Source organism: Centruroides vittatus, unplaced genomic scaffold (genome assembly GCF_030686945.1).
Source record: "Centruroides vittatus isolate TY-2023 unplaced genomic scaffold, ASM3068694v2 contig_799, whole genome shotgun sequence".
Taxonomy (NCBI): Eukaryota; Metazoa; Arthropoda; class Arachnida; order Scorpiones; family Buthidae; genus Centruroides; species Centruroides vittatus.
In genome coordinates this window covers 2,870,472-2,892,052 of record NW_027122516.1, presented here as the reverse complement: position 1 = coordinate 2,892,052, position 21,581 = coordinate 2,870,472, and the positions used below count along the sequence as shown (strand labels likewise).

The 21,581-nt window shown below is 30.8% G+C and overlaps 2 protein-coding genes across 3 annotated transcripts in view; one reads left to right on the top strand and one right to left on the bottom strand.

Annotated features, from left to right (window-relative positions):
• LOC136981921 (rho GTPase-activating protein 26-like) overlaps positions 1-10,351 on the top strand; it is a 34,506-nt gene extending 24,155 nt beyond the window's left edge. For both annotated transcript variants that reach the window (XM_067278308.1, XM_067278309.1), the window contains 10 exons: positions 247-334; positions 3,540-3,598; positions 3,727-3,832; positions 5,620-5,779; positions 5,890-6,340; positions 6,407-6,667; positions 8,152-8,197; positions 9,381-9,422; positions 9,489-9,568; positions 9,650-10,351. In XM_067278308.1, coding sequence (XP_067134409.1) covers positions 247-334; positions 3,540-3,598; positions 3,727-3,832; positions 5,620-5,779; positions 5,890-6,340; positions 6,407-6,667; positions 8,152-8,197; positions 9,381-9,422; positions 9,489-9,568; positions 9,650-9,741 — 1,385 coding nt within the window. In that variant the 3' untranslated portion in view covers positions 9,742-10,351. The remainder of the gene's footprint in view (positions 1-246; positions 335-3,539; positions 3,599-3,726; positions 3,833-5,619; positions 5,780-5,889; positions 6,341-6,406; positions 6,668-8,151; positions 8,198-9,380; positions 9,423-9,488; positions 9,569-9,649) is intronic.
• The window catches only part of Noa36 (zinc finger protein 330 homolog Noa36), a 192,143-nt gene that overhangs the window by 64,861 nt on the left and 105,701 nt on the right, over positions 1-21,581 (bottom strand). The window lies entirely within an intron of this gene.

The window sequence follows — 21,581 nt, the reverse complement described above, 5'->3', positions numbered from 1 at the left end:
CGCCCACCTGGGAGCGATATCGTCCCCATTGAGAAACACTGGTTTAGAAGGTTCTACAAAGAAAGTTTGGTGCTATGTCTTAAGTGTGCAAATCCACTCTAAACATCTGAATGCATGTATCAAATGTACAAATTATAGACTAAATTTCAGATTACAGTTTATATTTATTGCAAATTTCATTTTATTTCTAGTTATTTTAAATATTTAATAAAAATTTATTTATATATTTATTTATATTCAATGTAGATAAACATAAAATAGAAAAAATCAACTTAAAAGATACAAATGAATGGGAAATTAAAACAATCACTAGCGCTTTAAAAAATTATTTCAGGTTGGTATTATTTATAGACATTCACTTTGATTAAATAATTAAAATTTATGCATTAAATTCTTATAAAAATTGACATTATATTGTTTATTATAGCACTAAACATATTTTTTTAAACTTTACTATAAAGATTTGTATATTCTCAGCAAGACTTGAGCGAAATAATAAAAATGTTATTTAAATGGCTAATAGTTGTAATCTCTTTGAGTATGTTATGAAATATAATCATTTCAGAGGTCAATAAACTTTTAGCTATTGATAATTTTCAATTTAAATAAAAAATTTCATCATTTAGGGAACCAAATTCAAGACATCTCAACTTTTAAGTTGAGATGTCTTGAATTTGAGAAATTTGAGGAGTGTTCAAATTTTCCAGAAAATGTAAATGAAAACAGCAAATTCAATTTAGTGTTTTATTTTTCGACATACATTCTATCTAAAACATTTTTCCATACAGTTTTATCATCCTTCTAAGACTTTCTGAAAGAAATGAGTGCTTTAACCACTGTACTACAAAATGTTTTTGATCTATCGACTGCAAGTGACTATCTTTAATGTCATTTTTTTAAATTTGGAAATAAAAATAAGTTTGATGGAGATAGACACAAATACATGATAAAACAAGTCTCAACCTTTTTATGCTTGCTCAATTAATTATAAATATAGGGTTATGATTATGAATAATAACCACTTTCTAGGAACTTTATGAATGCTCCTCATATGTGATAAAGTATGTTTGTTTTAAATTCAAAGTGCCTTTTAAATTCTTAGTGTATTTCATACTCTTTAGAAGTCTAAACAACCCACCAGTGGCTGAGTGATTCTGTCGCTAAACACTAGGAGTTTGGTCGCGAGTTCGCGCCATGCTCGGACAGGCTGGCCATGTGGAGTTTTCCCGGTTTTCTCCACATTTGTAACATCTGAACAGGGGCCGATTTCCCTTAAAAGACCTCGCGAAAGGCATTTCTCCTTGCGTAACATCGCACAGCAGAGAAGGCAGTGGGAAACTACTCTGGTTGTAACTTCCCCCAGGATACATCTTGGCGCCTTAACTAACCACTTATTAACCTGCGCCAGGTGTTCGCTGACATGAGGATTTCTGATATGGCATGCAGAGAGAGAGAGAGAGAGATCTAAACACAAATTTTATAATGTTTTCTGCTAACATAACAAATATCTGCTTTATTGGCATTCACTTTAATAACAGTCAGTGGTGCCTGTACATTGAGGCACTTGGGGCACATGTCCCCTTTGTTGTCAGGTTGCCCTTTTCTTAATCCCAAGGGCACTCTAAGGTTTCACTTTTAGTTTTAAATTAGTTACTCGCTTTTACTGATGATAAAATTAAAATCAAATAAGCAATTATTTATAGTAACAAGGTCACAATGCTGGGCTACAATTTTTAATCATATTTTTAATTTATTTCATTTAAAATATATGCTCTCCACCTCAAATTAGTAGTATCTTGCCTCTGTACATCATACTTTTCCTGTTAACAATAGAGTCGTGCTGGTCAACCAACTTCTTTCAAGGGAAAATTTTAAAATTGAAATAATGTGACTTCTGGTCTAGGCTGGAAGTTCATATATACAGTGGTGCCTCGTATAACGTACGCCTCGAATAACGGATGCTGCGAACAACAGACTTTCTGTTTGGCCGTTATGTGACTCGAGCAACAGACTGGCTGGGAACAACAGACTTTCCGGCATAATTGGCGACTGCTCCATGGGTGCGTTCTTTAATAGCGGTCGCTCTGCATCTCCGCTACTACGGGAGTGCGCTGCTGTTTGTAGGCATTTAGGAACGACTGTGAAAGAAAGATGGCAGCGCTTGCACTATCGATAGTATCGTGATGGAGGAATCTATAATTCTAAAATATGAGCTTTTAAAGGCAAAAGAAGAGTCCCGATTGTAAAATTTAACCATAAAATGGATTATTTGTTGAAAGAGCATTCAAAATAGCCACGAAAAAAATTTGAATGCCAGCTACCATTCGAAAAAAATTTGTAAAGACACTTACATCACCGCGTGCGCTAACTCGCGCTTTCACAATTTTTAAATTTTCATTCATAAAACCACATAATGGACCCAGAAACAAAACTACCTGAGCCACGGAAGACGCCATGTTGCTTTTTACTGTAAACTACTGCTACAAGCGGCCGTTTTTGCCGTTCGACGGCACGCACTCCCACCAGAATTTAGGAACGCGTTCCGCTGGAATTTTTAAACAGATGTCGCTCACACAGAGTTACGCGGAGGAATAAAAGAACGCACCCCATGTTCATTTTTTTATGATACAGTACGGTTATTTTATGCTGCAGAACAAATTTAGACGTTTTAACATGTATTTCTATGGGAAAATGCGTTTCGTATAACGGACGTTTCACTTAACGGACGTGCACCTGGAATGGATTAAGTACATTATATGAGGCACCACTGTAGTTAATTGGGGCCTCCTGCTCCTAAGATTTCCATATCCGTTCTTGGTTTTAATCTATCTAACTCTGTTGTCAAGATTAAGGAAGGACAAACAGACAGAGGATGACAGTGGGAATTTATAGGTCTACAATTTTTTTCAAATTGCAGCCCAAAATATTTGTTATTAACCAAAAGTTTGTTCTAGAGAGTTGTGATTGTTCATTTGGTTGAATACTAAGTTACCACTATTTGAATGCAATTTTGATATATGCTGTAGCGTCGAGGGATTAATTAATTGCATTAATCAAGGAATACCTGTATTTTATAGCTTGTGCCCGCTTTTTTATAGTCTGCAGGTGCCACTGATAACAGTTTTTCTTAAGCAGTCTGGACAATCTAGTTTATCATTTTCAAAAGCAGATTTTTCTTATTGTTATACTTTTAAAGAACTTGGAGTTATGCATTATTTCAATGTTAATTATATTATTTTTACTCTTTAATAAATTCTTTAAATTTATATTTCCTTCTAATTATTGTCCAATATTTTTCCTAAAAATTCATTTTTAAAAGTGACAGTGCATCTTAAATTCAAAGTAATATGAGATATTTAAATTTTTGATAAAAATATATCTATCTTGACAAAATTACATTTATTTTCTTAGATGACTGATTATTTTATTATATTTTCTTAATCTGCATTTCACATAATTTATGTTTCATTATTTTAATATAGATATTATTTACATAATATCAAATTTATTATACAGTATAATTTTGTTATTAAATTCAGGAATCTTGCTGAACCTCTGTTAACATTCAAATTACACAGTGCCTTTATAACTGCAGCAAGTAAGTGAATTTACATAAATTAATTTTTTTACTTAACAAATAAAATTTATAATTATATAAAATAAATTTTTAAATTACATTTTAAAAAACGTAAAAATAGTTTCAATTCTTTTTTCAATCCTTAACAGAACAAGATAATAAATTGCAAAAGATTGCAGATATCCATGCACTGGTTTATCAGTTACCAAGAAGGAACTTTAAAATGTTAGAACTCCTCGTCAAACATCTTTGCAGGTAAAAATTCTGTCAATTATAAATAAAATATAAAGTTTAAAAATATTTAAATGATGATTTTATTTAAGAATATATATCATAATATATAAAGCGACCAAATTCCGAAATGTAAAAAGTGGAACATTAGGCTGGGCATTTTGACATGACATCAGATGAATCAGGTTTTATGTATTGTGCGTGTGAACTTTTAATTGCTATTTGGACATTCTGGTTCCATTTGTTTTTGTCTTGTGTGCAGGCCAATCTGTAAATTAAGTTCTTGTATGTGTTGTAGCTATGTCTGCAATGTGTTATAGTTTTGACTTTGTATCTTCTGTTATATTACAATGGGTGTATGCTGTCTTCAATACCCTTCTTATGAGGGCTTTGAAGGTGGTAATTTTATATCCAACTATGTCATTAGAATCAGCTGGTATATGTAACAGAAAAAAATTTGGTTTATGGTACACATTCATATCAAAGCCGTTACCATTAAAATAAACTGAAATATCTAAAAAGTGGGCACTGGTGTTGTTCATTTGGTCTAATTGTAGAAGAAAGCCATATGGATTGTTGTTCATGGACTGGAGGAATTCATCTATGTTAGGTTTGCTATTCCAAACTCTACAAATAGCATCAATATATCTCTTTTAATTGCAGATGTGCTGGAGGAATGTAGGTAGGACTTTGGCCTCCAACAGTCAAATCACCATCCCCAGATAAAGAACTACCCATGGGGACCCCTCTTTTCTGTAGGTAGATGTTGTTTTCCAGTCAGAAATAAGAAATATAACACATCAAGTACAATAATTTGAGAATTTGTTGATGGTATGCTGGATTTGTAACCTTCTGTATGAGCCAATCACGGAGACTACAAAAACAAGGCTCCAATCTGATGGACAGATATAATGATTTGAAGTCCAAGATGATAATCCAAGCATTGTTGGTAAGAGAGCATCACCTTAAAACCTCTATCATTTGTATTGCATTTGACATTATAAATGGGTAGCCCTCTAGGTGCTTGCTTAGAAAGTTGTGTAGCACTGTTTCCAGTTTGCAGGTAAGAGATCTAGCCTTGTCTAAGATGGGCCTAAGACCCTGTTTTGGTTTGTGTCTTCGCAAAAGCAAATAAGTGAAGTATATCAGGTGAATCAACTACTGTTTTACTTGCAAATTTCTTTACTCTAGCCTGCATACAATCTATATAATCTTCTTGAATCTTTTCACATTCTGTTTCATTTATGTAATTTAGTAATGTTCTTCTACAAGAAGCTTGTTTCATCAAAACTATAGACCTGTTCTTATCTGCTTTTAATAGGACAACGTTGTTCTCCTCTAACCACTTTTTTCATCTGCTGGGAGAAACTATAAGGCTAGTGTGTTCGTTATTTTAATTACCTGCCTGGTTTCTAGAAGATTGAAACATTAAATGAGGTTTGGTTTTATTCAATTATGGCAACATGACACATGGGCAATCTGCCTAGGGGAATGCCTCCCAGAAGGTTTTTTATGGAAACTGGCCCTTATTCAGATGTGACTAACGTGAAGAAAACCCAGAAAACTTCATGTGGACAGCCTGTTAAAGAAGCACAAACCCATGACCAATTACCAGTGTTCGGTGGTTTTACCCACTCAGTCACTGGTGGGCATGATATTTTGTGAAAGAATACATTTATAATTCAACTATCTTTGAACATTTTTACTAATTATATGATTTATTGATCTGAAAAATTTATGATTTTATAAATAAATTTAACAAATTTATATTCAATTACTTTCAAATTTCTTATATATAATTTCTTTTATAGAGTAGCAAAGCATTCTGATAAAAATTTAATGACGATATCAAATCTTGGAGTTTGCTTTGGTCCTACATTACTAAGACAACCAGAACAAAATGTTGCAGCCATGCTTGATATAAAATTTGGAAATATTGTTGTTGAGTTCCTCATTGAATATTGTGATAAGGTCATTTCTTTTTTTGTTTCACTTAAATTATATTAGCAATTTAACATTTCAAATTAATGTAAATTTAGAAAAATATATTCTTTAATAAATGGTAGAATTTTTGTTTTCAGATATTTGGAACAGTTCCGTTAGAACAAGACAATAAAAGACCACTTCCTTCTTATGCATCATCTTCAGTAAACCATTGTCATTCTGCAGTCTTTTCGGGAGAATTAACAGCACAAGTAGAAAGAATTGAAAAAGAACCTTATTGTTATGAAGATGCAGAAAGGATATCAAACAGTATTGGAAATAAAATGATGATTTCTCATCACAATTTACGTACATCCATGTCCGGAACCTTGATGGAAGAAAGTAGTAATTCAAATGCCATTCCACAAAAACACTATATAGGAAACGTCCATTCACAAAGCTTGTTCCATCCTGACCAGCCCAGATCATATGCATATAAAGATTATCAAAAGGAAACTGGTGATGGTCAATATGGTAGTTTGCATTCACATAGATATCCCGCATCAGTTAAAAAGAAACCTTTAAGTGTTTATAACCCTACATTTCAAGGTAACTTAAGATTATATCTCAAATTATTTTATAAGTTGAAATATAAAAAATATTAATTTTTTTCAGATAATTTGCATTATAATAATAGCACTGATTCAAACAGTTCTCGATTATCTCCATCCAGCACAAGTGTAGTGCCATCTGTTTCTCATCATTCACCTTATGCCACACCTAAAACAAGCCCTAGAGGAAAGCAAATAACTAATATTAATTACGAGTCTGATTGTTTATCAACAGTTGGAGACAGTATTAGAAGTGCAGATTACAGGCATGAAAACAGAAAGGGTCCAGATGATTTTCATCCTACAAAATATGGCCATTTCTCAGGTATTATTTTGAATATTTATATTCTATTCAACTATCTCATGTAGTTAGTTGTAATAAACTTCATCAGTGTATCATTCTCCTCCTGGCCAATTGTCTGCAAAGTAGATGAATTATAAAGCAATTTATGATTACTTACAATGACTTGTCCATAGGCATTTTTGGAATCTCAGGATTAATCTGCTTTCCAGTTAATTGAGTCTACTGTACAATATAATATTAATTACTTCACAAAGCCAACATTATATAAATTTGACTAATAAGTTTGTAATGCAGCAATTTTTGGCACTATAATTATTACAAATATAAATAATAAGAAGCTTAATTTACATTTAGAATTCAGAATTACTATATTTTTGCACATATTACTTGCAGGGTATGTGTGTTTTGAAAAGACAATTTGAAAAAGCTTATAGGCAGGCCTGTAGCTAGAGGAGGAACAGCGACGGCTCTGCCAGTCCTAGAAAATTTTGAGCCACTCCTGTCTCTTGTCCAGATGATGATATCTATTTATATATTTATCTAAATAAATATAAATAATAAATTTTTAGTATCCCACAATTTTCTAGAGCCACCCTACTATAACTGATCTTGCTAAACTATGCCCTGCTGTGCAAGTTATGCAATGGGATGGGTTATATTAAATTAAAATTGAAAACTTTTGCCTATGGAGTAGTCATCATTCTATAGGCATGAGTTTGCAATTTCAATTATACTTCAGAGCAGATTATGCAAAGGTTTTATTTATATTCTAGCAGTTTTCTTTGATGTATATACCATAGCAGGTTATACTTAAGAAAACACAATAATATTCAATCTGAAATTAAACTGTATTTAAAATTTATTTTGTATACTAGTACTTTCTATATATTTAGTTCACCTGTCTCTGCGTTCTCCAATTTTCCAGAAATTCGGCTATAGATTATTAAATAATGTTTAATTATTATGCCTTTGTGTCCTTTTTAACTCTATTTAAAATTTATTTTGTATACTAGTACTTTCTATATATTAACAGGACTTATTATACAGGAAATTATGGATGCAGATATTTAGTCTTACAGATCAAAAATAATGTTCTTTATTTAGTTCACCTGTCTCTGCGTTCTCCAATTTTCCAGAAATTCGGCTAAGACACGTGAACTAAATAAAGAACATTATTTTTGATCTATAAGACTAAATATCTGCATCCATAATTTCCAGTATAATAAGTCCTGTTAATATATAGAAAGTACTAGTATACAAAATAAATTTTAAATAGAGTTAAAAAGGACACAAAGGCATAATAATGAAATTAAACTGTTTTGCTCATCTAAGAATGGTTGACAATACAAATAAATTAAATGGATATATTTCTAAATTATTATAGCATGATTATAGCTAAAGTCATCATCAATATTATGATAAAATAGTTATAGAATTATTTAATTATCAACAAACAGAATCATTAATTTACAATAAGTACATATTTTAATTAAATATAATTTCAGGTTACAGAAATTGCTTAGATATTGATAGAACAAAAAGAACAATTCAGTAAGTTAAGTTAATATTAATTGTAATTTTTCGGTATATGTCAATTAATTTATCAGAGCCAAAATATAATAAAGAATTAGAAGTTTACAAACATAGGTTATATGGCTGATCTTATTAAACACTTTTAGATATCAACTTATATTGCTCTTATAGGAAAAAGCCAAGCTCATTTCTGTTCCTACACAAGTTTTTATAAATTTATTATTGTATCTAAAGGTGGAGTAAATTTTAGAGATGATCCCAAGCTCCTCTTCTCCTTGTTAGGTGCATTTATTGTCATCTGTCAGAAAGAACACTACAACTCCCATCTTTTGTTTATACGATATTTACAAGGTATACATACACACAAGAACATGTCAACCTCAGTGACTAAGTAGATGAATGGTGTCTCCATATCCTGGCAGGAGAGTCCTCTTTTCCTTCTGATTTTTCCCTTTTAACAGATTCTGTGGACACGACAGCCAGCCAATCTAGAGTTGGGCCATTAGCTCAATTTCAGGACACCTGACTAATTTTGCTAATTACAAACAAGTTTCTAACCCCTCCAGTAAAACTGATCCAGCCAAGAAGACCAAATTACTGTCCAAATCTGTTAAGAACACTTGACAAATGGTGTAATGCCAGCCATGAACTTTATTAAAGATATACTTGTTATAATTACTATCACAATGTCTGATTTGCCGAAGACTGTAGAGCCAATCATTGTTATTCATTGTGTGTGAAGCAAGAAGGCAATCTGACTTAGTATTACCATTAATGTCTCTCTTTCATTGTAAAATGCCTATGATGATGCTGTAATATTATACACTTGCTACAATGGACAAATGAATCCTGGTGATACTTTTACCTAACTTGCAGCAAAATTTGATGTTTACACTCTATTTTCTATTGTTTTTAACAAAATACCTGACTGAAATAACAGAGTCATTATACCACTTACTAGTATAGGGATAGATGTGTGAAAACTTACACAGAATTAGAGAAATGAGTTTAATTTACACCTATAAAAACAATGTAAGTTCATATCTGATAATATTTTTAAATAAAGTTAGTTTTGAAACTAAAAATTTTATAAATAGTTAAAAGAAGTATTTATTTAATCACAGAAAATCTTTGAGTAAAAACATACTTAAGAAAATTCTAACTATTTTTTAGTCTAAAATTAATTATTCTATTTATACAGAAGTCAAACCGATTTACCTCCACCATCTATCAGCACGGGGAGGTTTGTATACACTTCGTATTAATTACAATATTGAAAAATGTAAATATTAATTTTACATCTTTACAGGAGAGTTAGAACATTATATTCTTGTATAGGAGAAAATGAATCTGAATTATGTTTTGAACCAAATCAAGTAATCTATCATGGTGAGAATCCGAGTCTAATTTCTCTTTCTCTATTATATAACAATATTTTTTTTAATATGAAATGCATATTATTTTATTTAGTGAGACCATCAAAAGAGCCAGGTTGGCTTGAAGGCTACCTCAATGGACATATTGGTCTTGTTCCGGAAAACTATGTTGAATACCTGCCATAGATTAATTATATATTCCTGTGTAAATAATTATTGGGGTTTGGATATATTTTGAAAATACTAAATGGTAAACTATATAATGTAAATTAAAAAAAATATATATATTACATTTAAAATATCTCTCTCCATGATAAGCCATTACCGTAAGTGGTTACTGAAAAATCAGTACAGTTTTAAAACTTTAAGATAGATAGTGATAGTTTTAAATTTTCAAACTTTATATTCTTAGAGTTCGAGTTATTTTTATGATAGAAAGTTTTACCTTTTGTTAAAATTAGATATAATCTATGTATGAATTTGTGTATAGATTGTGAGTATTTGTGAGAGTTCATATATTATATGCAAAAGCCCAGCGATATAAAAGTCAATTATAATTGGATAATTTGACTTTTATACAGCTAGCCTTTTACATAATAGTATTATCTTATTATAATACTAGCTTTTGGATCTTATCATATATGTATATATATATTCTTTTTTAATATTTAAAAAAATTGTTTAAATACAGTGCTGAGTCTTACCATAAGAATAATTCAAATTAAATTCTGTAGTCTGTTCAACATAAAATTAGAACTGACTGTTAAAGAATTAAATATTAATTAAATTTCCAAATACAAGCAATCAGAAATGAAACAGAAACATCAATATAAGAATCAATTTAAATAAGCTTCATTAATATTAATAAATATTTTCAAGCTATGGATTATACAGAAATTCACTTTATGAAAACAAACTGTTACTCTTTTACAGAGGTCCTTATTTATTTTAATGTATAAAACATTTATTGAGCTTTGCTAGCTCATCATCATCAAGACTCATTCAAACATTTTTATATATTAAAAATAAAAAAGAACCTCTGTAAAATGGTGGTTTGTTTTCTTAAAGTGAATTAATGATAGAGTCAAAAATTAATGACGATTATACAGAAATAAATTTAAGAGTAACACAATACAAGAATTTTATACTGTTGTTAACCTCTTATAGTAAAGTATATTGAGACAATGATCCTAATTTGCTAGATCATGGATTCAAATTCTATTTTGTTAGCAGATATATTTTTATTTAGTGGAATTTAACAAGGAAGAAGCACATTGTAGCTCCAGCTGTAGAGAATAGTACTGTGTATTATTTTCTTTATTTATCCTTATAGGAAGACCATGAACAAATGTATGATATATGCAATAATTTTATTCTATAATATGCATTTTGAGTGTTTTAGCACTCCTCTTCAGTCATTGATTAGCATCATCAAAGTTGTACCAAATGTTTTTCTATTCAAAAATTTATTTAAAATATTTTATTGAATAGAAGAACATGTAGAAAATGCATGTCATAGAATAAAGTTGTTGCATCAAGACATGCATTGGTTTGTGGTCTTCCTAGAGAACAAATAAAAAACAAAAAAGCGCACTATATTTATTATTTGAGGCATCGCACTTATTCAAATAAATAAATTCAATGTTATTTATTTTTTTTTTATATTTATCTCTCTAACAGCAGATCAAGCTTATACTGTACAGACTACAAACATAATATTTAATGATATTTAATGCATTTAACATGTTTATGATCTTACAGAAAAAAAAATTTAAAAATTAATCTGCACAAGTTTTAGTGGATGCTAGCTTATATCATGTCTGTAAAAAGAAAAATTAATTTTTAAAAAATTGTATATATTACCATATCTACTTACATGGCTGAAGTGATTAATGATTACATTGCAGCATATTCAAACTGCATAAAATCATATACGATTAATAACATTTTCCAGTTTATTATTTTAATCTAGAATGGTCAGAATGAGTGCAATTAGGATGTTTACAAGTATAAACTGTTATCAATGGTGCTTTTCGAATTGAATTTTCGGCACATTTTTTTGCTCACAATTTATTCTAGTTATATTTCTATCAAATGAAATTTCACAATCTTCTTGCAAGCAAACACTTTAGTTGTATTAAGTAATCGCTTAATGTTCAGCGTGATGATTTTAAACTTCTCTTCATTAGAATTTGGTAAGAAATTTTGTTATATATACATATTAAGGATGTAATTTTAGTTGTAAATTATTATTTGGATAAGGCATTTTCTCTAATAGCAAATACGCATGTATAAATTCATCTATATATTGCTAAATATAAGACAGAATAATAATAATAGAACTGTTTATTGGCAAAATAATGCAGATATGCCTGAATCAGCATGTGATTAATATACATTAAAGAATGCAAATGAATTGCTAGATATTTAATACATTTTTCGAAGATGTTAATTATACAGTAAATGTGAATCGTTTGCCAATCCTTTAATTTCTTCATTAGCTCGGCGCTGATCATGAATGTTGTTAACCACATTCTACGGATTGATAATTAAAACTATACTACTAATTTTGCTTCAAACACTATTTAAAATGAGACAAAAAATTTAATTCTTTCGAGTTATGATTCATCCCCTAACCTTTATAAATGCGAAACAAATGCATTATTGCATAATACTTGAAGGAAATAGTAATTAAATGCTTAAAAAGTGATGGATCAAATCAAATCAATTTACTATTTTAAATCATATATTATTTTAATTTATAAAGGAAAAAAAGAGGGGAAATTAATATTAATATTTCCAGAATTTGAACAAAATTCAAAGACCAAAATTTACAAAATAAACTTTATCTATAATAATATTTTTTATGATAAATAAAAGAATCTTTTTATTGTAGTTAGCAAAAAATAAATAAATAAATAAATATATACTTTATTAATATATAAAATTTAAAATATGTAAATAAATAAATAAATAAATATATATATATATAAATTTCAGATTTTTCTGTTATATTTAATTAAACATTAATGTATAATTAAAGAAATAAGTACAAAAATTGCAATAGGTAATCGAACTGTGATAAACAAAGTATTTTGAGTTACATAAAAGTAATGTGATGAACTAAAAATGATAAAAAAAAAAGGAACTATGTTTTATTATAAAAGTAATTTTTGAAAAGATACGACAAACTAAATATTTTCAAATCTAAAATTCTTCATTCTAAAATATCTAAAAAAGAATATTTTCTTCAAAAACTTGTTAAGTATCTAAAGATTCTCTAAAAATTATAAATAATAGTTAAAAAAAAAAAAAAATATTAAGGATAAAAGATAAAGTTATAGTTGCTTGAAAGCTACTGTCCAGCATGATAACTTGAATATATGACAGTCAATGATCTATTCTTGTTTATAATTTACGAATAACTAGCCACTACGGTTACTCGGGTGAATTATTCAATGTATATTTAACAGTAGGTAAAGTTTAAAGAGCACTAATGTTATCGACATTAGTGCTCTTCGCCATCTTCAGTTGTGGATGGTTGAAAATACTTTCGACTCTCCACGTTGAAAGCATTAGCATTTTTTAAAATTCACTCTGTTAAAGACATGATTAATTCAGTTGTTTTTAATTTGCAGATGTTATAAAATCAAGGTCGCATCATTAATAAGTATTACTAAAACTTTGCCATATAATGCATCATGTACATTAATTATATTAATATTTCTTATAAAACGTTCAAATTTGTATTAAATATTACCAAAAACAATACCTTTATGTATCAAACTCAACCCAACAGCTGGAAATTATGAACCATTGTCAAATTATTTGTTTTATTTATTAAATAATTTAATAAGCTGAAGACTTTAATTATTTGAAAAATGTACAGGATGTCCAAAAACTTACTGTGCAGTGAGAAATTTGTAATGACATTAGAGTTATATGTATTGCATACAAGACCCGTAAGTTGTTTGCAATACTGTACAGGCAACTAACGGGTCTCATATGCAATGCGATACATCTAACTTTAATGTCATTACAAATTTCTCACCGCACAGTAACTTTATGGACACCCTGTACAAAAAAATTGGCCTATAATTTCTGGTTAGTTGATTGTTATCAATTTCTTCTTCTTATTTAGAATTTCATTATTTAAATAAATAACAACTAAATGTCCTTTTTTCATATTACATGCATTATTGAAAACATACAGAACGACCTTAATCATACGGAGACTCGTAAGATCGCGACGCCATTGATATTCAAGTTATCACACGTGGACGGAAAACTATGGAATTCCCCAATTATTTGGTATTGGCTTGTCGTTAATTAAATATATTTTTTCAATATAATCGAACCCTAGTAATTATTAATCACACGTCAAACATGCAACTGTATTAAGGAAAGTTCGAGTGCCTAGGAAATTTGCCAATAAGGGGTATCAACGGAAGATAAACTGAAAAAAAAAGAGATGAATTTAGATATAAAAGAAAATTTTATTGAAATTCTCTCTCAAAATCATAATTTTCAGTAGATTAGTACAAATATATGTTTCAAGTAAGCATGTCTATTGCTAGATTGATTGAATGTCTATTTTGATGGAAAGAATAAGATAAAAATAGATAGTAAATCTATATATAAAAAAAAAAAAAAGATAAAATACAAAGTATCATCTCTATTCTAGATGTATTCATTCTGTCACACCATTTGTGAATATTGCATATCTCTAGACCAAAAAAAAAAAAAAACCAAGATCTATGAATTTAATCTAGAGAATACATATATAAATACATATATGTATAAAATTGTCAATAGTAACTAAAGATGAGTCGATAATTGTAAATTGGTGAACTCAATTTATGACGTATAATGTTTCAGTACATTATAGTTGAGATTGACTTGAATGTGAATCGGTGTTATTCTATTTGATATATTTTTTGCATGTACGTGATGTGTATAAAAAAAAATTCATTGTTATTCCACAAAGATTTTCATTAAATTTTGCTCTTTATTTTATTATTTATTTATTTTTAGATAAATTATATCAATGTAAAAAATTATGTAGATTATGGTGGAAATCAAATTTTTATCATGAAAAAGATTCTATTTAAATATATTGTATGTTTTTGCTTTTCTGTAATTCTGTTAAAAAAGATACACCAATGTACAGAAATATTATTTGTGTATATCTATATTTATTCATTTTAACGATTTGAAAATATAAATTCAATACATTATGCTTTTTTTAATTAACATTTCATACATATAGAACCGCTCGGAATTATCGGGAAGTTCAATATCTCTGTTTGTTCTAACAGTGTTAAATGTCCGGTATGATCTTACATTTAATATGCAAGATGTCTGAAAGGAACGGATGCCTTTTGAACGGTTAGTTTCTCAATATAATCAAACCTATAATAACGGCCTCCCTCTAAACAGTGGCCATTATTTCGGTAATAAAATGGCATACAAAACAACCTTTAGACAATGGCCATTTCACTTTCCTGATTGTTGTGTATGTAACATGGGAAAGTATTGGAATCATATCAAATGTGGAAAAAAATCCAGAGGATATCTTGAGATCCGAACCCAAAAAAATAGTGAAAAAATTCCGTGGGTACATGGTATCGTGTATTTCATTTAATATCTCAGGATTGGGTAAAAATTAAGAAATGAAATTTGGCATAGTAATTTGTATATAAGGAGGCATTGAGGCTATTAAATTTTGGCAGTTAAATATCAAGAGGCAGGGAGATAGAGGGGGTCGTGTGTTATATCTAGAGCGGAGTCGGACTTAACGAAAATGTTACTTGTTATTGGTATTTACTATTTAAAAAAAAAAACTCATAAACTTAATAAAATCTTGTAATATATGGCCGACACAATTTTAACTTTGTGCTAGTGTGGTTTAGTGTTTTTTTTAAACAAATATTTTTTGCAGGAAGTTATGCAACTTGTTTTATGTTCCCCTCAGTGGCAGTTGTTTAGAGGTTTGATTGTGCATGGTTAAAGACGAACATTCATCACACTTAGCATTCAGAGCTGGCCCGAGCTTTAGGCAGATTAGGCAGTCATCTAGGGTGCAAAACTTTAGGGGCATCAAAAACTCTTGGCCCAGCCCTGCCAGTATTAATTTATACATTGAATTCCCTGTCTAATATAGAAACTATAAAATTCTAGAGCCATATGCAATTGATTCAAAAAATCATTTAAATTTACAGATGATGAATAAGTAAAATATGTGTGATGTTCTTAATTTAAATACATGCACTTGATCAAAAAGAATTAACTCAACTGTTCTAGAATCTTAATTAACTGTCATCAAGTTTCAAAACTAAGTTAACTGGAAAAATTTGTTCTTGTATAAATTTTATATTAGAAAATGAAACTTTCATCTAAACTCAATATCCAAGTTAGTTATTGGGCTGCAATTTTCAGATTGCAGACCTATACATTCCCACTGTTGTCCATCGTCCGTCCTTTGTTAATCTTGAGAATGGAGTTAGATAGATAAAAATTGAGACCAGATATGGAAAACTTAGAGCCCTGATCAACCACATAAACTTCTAGTTCAGATCAGAAGCGACATGTTTTTTTTAGATTAAAAGATGATTAAAAATTGTAGCCTGGCACTGCAATGATGTCACAATAATACACATTCAATTTTTAAAATTTTCTTCACTTTTCAACTTTTTAATGCACAAATGTAAGCATTATTTGTGTAATGATCATTTGGCATTCAAATTTCTGAAAGTGGTGCAATGTAACATAAGTGTGAACAAGATGATCTTTCAAATCTTATAAAAAAAACAATTTATAAACAGATCTAGTTTTCTCAATAAAACCATCTGAAACACGTTTGGTCTTTCTCAGATGATATACCAGGTGTATAAGCTTAAATCCGCTGTTTTTTTAGTCAGAAAAACACACGTTTTTTCATAGCAAGCAAAAGCAAATTTATTCAAAGTACTTTCCCTCGCTAGCGACACAATTTTTCCATCTCTCTGGCAATGTGTGGATACCATGCCAAAAAAATTCCTTTTCTTTCGAGGCAAACCACTCATCATGCCATTTCTGGACGTTTTTGTAAGAATCGAAGTGCTGCTCAGCGAGCGCATGGCCCATCGACAAAAACAAGTGATAGTCAGAAGGGGCTAGGTCTAGCAAATAAGTGGGATAGGGTAGCACCTCCCAGTTGAATGTCTCCAAGTAGTTTCGGACCAATGTTGACAAGTGCGACGATGCATTGTCGTGGAGGAAAATCAGCTTGTTGTGTCTTTACTGATAATCTAGCCTTTTTTCACGCAGAGCATGGTGCAATTTGATCAATTGTTGGCAGTAGTGGTGGGCATTGACAGTTTCACCAGGTTTCAACAGCTCATAGTAGACGATACCCTGCTGATCCCACCAAATGCACAGCATCGTCTCCATTTGAAGCGATTTGGTCTTGGGGAAGATGTTGATGGTTTGCCTAGATCAACCCACGATTTCTTGCGTTTAGGATTCTCGAAATATATCCATTTTTCGTCGCCAGTTAAAATCTGACGAAGAAACGACTTTCTTTTTTGTCTGGCGAGTAAGATTTCGCATGTGTTTTGGTGTCGCTCCATCTCCCTATCGTTCAATTCGTGCGGCACCCATTTTCCAATCTTTTGAATCTTTCCCATGGCATGTAGATGCATGGAAATGGCTGGTTGAGTAACACCCAGTTGCTTAGCAAGCATTTTTTGTGATTGGGTATCATCCTCGTCCAAAAGAGCCTGCAATTGATGGTCTTCAACCTTCCTGGGCCATTTTCATACTTCTTGTCGCTCAGGTCAAAATTGCCGTCTTTGAACTGACGAAACCAATCTCTGCACATGGTTTCCGATAAAGCACTGTCGCCATAGGGCTCCACAAGCATTCAATGTGCTTTGGCAGCCGATTTCTTCAAATTGAAGCAGAAAAGCAGAGCTTCCCACACATGCTCTTTTTCTGGCACAACACTAGGCATGATTACCAAAGGAAAAATGTATGATGTTGTATGAAATTGCTGATGACGTGCACTGATTAATGTTGACAGATGCCATACTTTTTTTTCGATGATTTTGACATCTCCAGCTAAATAGCTGGAGAAGCTCTTGGTAGCTTAATATGCTTACTAACGCCATCTATTAGCAAACAGCAGATTTAAGCTTATACACCTGGTAGTACGATGATAACAGTTTCATTATGAGATAATGCCATTGGCAAACTGATATAAATTTTTAATGATGTCTGTAACCATGGCATTTGCCAATTCCATGAGATGTGATATATCAATTAAAATTAGAATCATTTATACAGTATATAATTTAGATAATGCTCTCATTAATGACATTAATTTCTGGGCATACAAGTCAATGGTTTATAACAGACATGGGCAAATGCGGCTCTTGCTGAAAGTGTTAATTTCTGTTTTTTATTATTATTTTTACAATTTTATTTTAATAATTTTGCAAAAATATGTTTATTAAAAAAATTCCATATTTGTTTTATATTATATTTATATTATATAATAAAATCGCGCGCCTTACTCTACTATCCGCCACGACAGTGCAGAACTGCGGCTCCCATGCATTTTGCAAAACCGACATTTCGGCTCCCACTGAACTCTTGCTTGCCCACCCCTGGTTTATAAACCACAAAGTGATGCATCTTTCACTTTTGTTTATTTATTATTTAATGATTAAATAATTTTCAAAAAATACATATTATTAAAGTCAAAAACTTAACATTGTGTATGACTGTTACCTTTCCTTTAATATATCAGACAATTGGATCACACTTTAACTCCTATTGACATACCTGTTTTAAGCATGTCCTACAGTTTATGTTTGAGAATTCAACTGAATTCAATTTCAATGCCATCTGAGTAATGCTGTTCAACTTAACATTGCGTAAATATTTAATATAATTAATTTTTGTAATCAACCCTAATACTCAATAATTTATTGTATATCTTATATATGTACAAAAGTAAGCCAGATAATGGTTCCAAGCTTTAAACAGAGCCACACCAAATAGTTTTGGCACTCTAATTCAATGCTAATTACAAAAAATTCTATGGGTTTATTTTGGCACCCCCAAGGTCAGGGTACAGGACACATGTCCACCTTTGCCTCCATATGAAGTGGTCGCATTTGAATTCCATTAAAACTTGGAAGGACTTGTTCTATCCAAAAATGGCAGTGATCATCTATAAGTGTCCCTATCAACTGTCTATTTTCAATTGACAGTTCTTAGGTGATACTTTTTTTTTTAATCATATTTTTTTAAAATTAAACATTTAGTGACCTTTTATTCCCAAAGTGTTTTTGTTTAGTTGTCCTGAATTTTTATATAATCAAATGTTGCCCATTCCTTCTCATTTTTTCCCTAAAGTGCAATCATAAAGTTTGTCTGCAATGTGTGGAGAAATGGGGGAGTTTCCAGGAACAAAGTAATGATGTCGTAGGCAGACTGCTAGGGATTGCAATTGCTGGATCCCTCATCCAGCAATCCAGCTGGATCCAGCGCATTCTTTGGCCTGCTGGATCCAACAGGCCAGAAGCTGGTGCAGGTGCTAGATCAAGCGCTGCAGATCTGCAAATACTCAATTAACTTTCTAAATAATGGTGCAAAAGTCTACATTCTCGGCTTTGCCGCTTTGCTACGTGCACTATCGCTTGGCGGCGAGAGAAACGTTGCTGTTCAGTGCAGCACGTGCTACACCCCCCTCTACACCGCACCGCCCATCCTTTTGCCTCTGCCGATCTAATTGCCAGTTGACTTTCCGCTCTCGCTAAATAAAGTGTCTTCGCACTAAATAAAATAAGTAACTCCTTTCCTAGTCCTGGTGCATAATTCTAATTTACGGTCAGTTGTGATGTCAATTAATCATGTGACGGAACGATTTACAATTTATTTGATGACCCCGAAACCATCTAACATAGAGGCAGAAAGGGCCTTCTGCGCAGCGGGATATACATGCAGTTCATTAAGAAGTAAGTTGGGAGACAACACCATCAATACCATTTGTTTCTTGAGATCCTACTTCCAGAAAAGTCAAAAAGATAACAGAAGTGATTGATTTAATTTTATTTAATCCTTTAAAATACTTTATTCAAGACAAGACTAATATTTTATAACTTCTACTCTAATTCTATTAAGTAAGAGTTTTTAACTTTTATTCTATAAGTGGTTAGTGGGCTAGGCTAGGCAATTTTATTGTGAAAATTAGTGAGAAACTGAGACTATCTAGTTAGTTCAATAGTTAATTAAATTAATGAGTATGAGTATCTTAGATATATGATGATATGAATGTATGTGATTCATGATTGTGATGATAATAACTAACTACTAGACTACTCTACTACTAATTACATAATCACTACTTTACTAACACGAATAATTAAATTACTTATAAATAACTACAGACTGATATGCAGAGCCTATATAAGAAAACTGGTAAGACTGATTATCTATCCTTACATTATTATAATATATTAATATAAATTAATTAGTAGAATTACCTTTGCTATTATTTAACTAAAAGATTACATTATAATTATAATCTAACTAAACATTTAAAGTTAATTATCTCTATCTCAAGTGTTAAACCGAACCAAAGTTAAGTTTACTACCTAAATGTGTAAGAAGTTTTACTGATTTATAGTGACCAGTCTAAATAATAAAAGTTTCTTAAGTATTTAAAAAAAATCTTTTATTTCTTTTAAAAAAAACCATAAATTGCTGGATAGATAGATAGATAACACTTTCTTGCACCAAAAATACATCTGCGCTGGATCCAGTTGGAATGATGTTGGTCCAGCAAAAATCCAGCTGGATTGAAAACACTGCTGGATTGCAATCCCTACAGACCGCATGTTCAAAGAGTTAATTAAAGTAATTTATGACATCACCACTTGGTTGAGCTACACGAGCATGGCCCACTGCACAATTGCACTGTATAACATGACCATAAACGTAGTAGGTATATTTTAAATATTAGTTGTTATGTTCAAATCTTCAATTTCCTTGATTCATTTCTGTCTTTCAAAAGTATACTGTTAAAAATTTTAAAGTTTAACTTTGATAGAAATATCCATATATAACTACAAGCATTCATATATTTCCAGCTGTTTTAATAAGAAGTTACTTATGATTAATCAATTCCAAACCTTATTTAATTTTCTAACAGCTGCTCCATTCACGCATGCAGTTATATACTGGGTAATCAACAAAAATAATTTACTTGCAAGTAGTAATTTGACATTGCTGTGATCTGACTGTGTTTGTTACTATCCTGCTACTTAAATCTTAACCTTTTATTTATTGTAGTGTTTATGAAACCGTGCCGGTGCTTATTCTGCAACTTGAACACAAACTATATGGTGTATTTTCTCGGACACATGGCAAATTTCATCACTAAGTTTTCTTCAGTTGACTGAAGAAAACTTAGTGATGAAATTTCACTAACTTCATGGCAAATTTCATCACTAAGTTTTCTTCAGTCAACTGAAGAAAACTTAGTGATGAAATTTGCCATGTGTCCGAGAAAATACACCATATAGTTTGTGTTCAAGTTGCAAACTTTTATTTATTGTAGAGTTGAGCAATAACATTTGCAACAAAATAGATTAGTGATGCTTGACAAATCAAACAGGCATCGTCAAATTCTCAGCATTGCCAAGTCTACTCCTCGCAAGAAGGCTTTTTGTTTAATCATCCTGTATATCTAATTATATAGAATATCCCATAAGTCTGATCCTGTAGGTTCTCAAGATGTACGAAACTGATTAGACATAATACTCCTCAAACAATGGATTAGAAGCAGGGAACAAACCAAAATTATCACTCAGGTTCCCAGATCTCATATCACAAATTTTTCTTAGGAAAATCTGTTGTTTAAAATATATTTGCACATACCATTGGTGATTTTAAAGGATAGGTATGCACGGCTTGTCAACACATTAAACTTCATATTTTCAAACACGCACAATACAGTTTATAACAAAATATTGCGC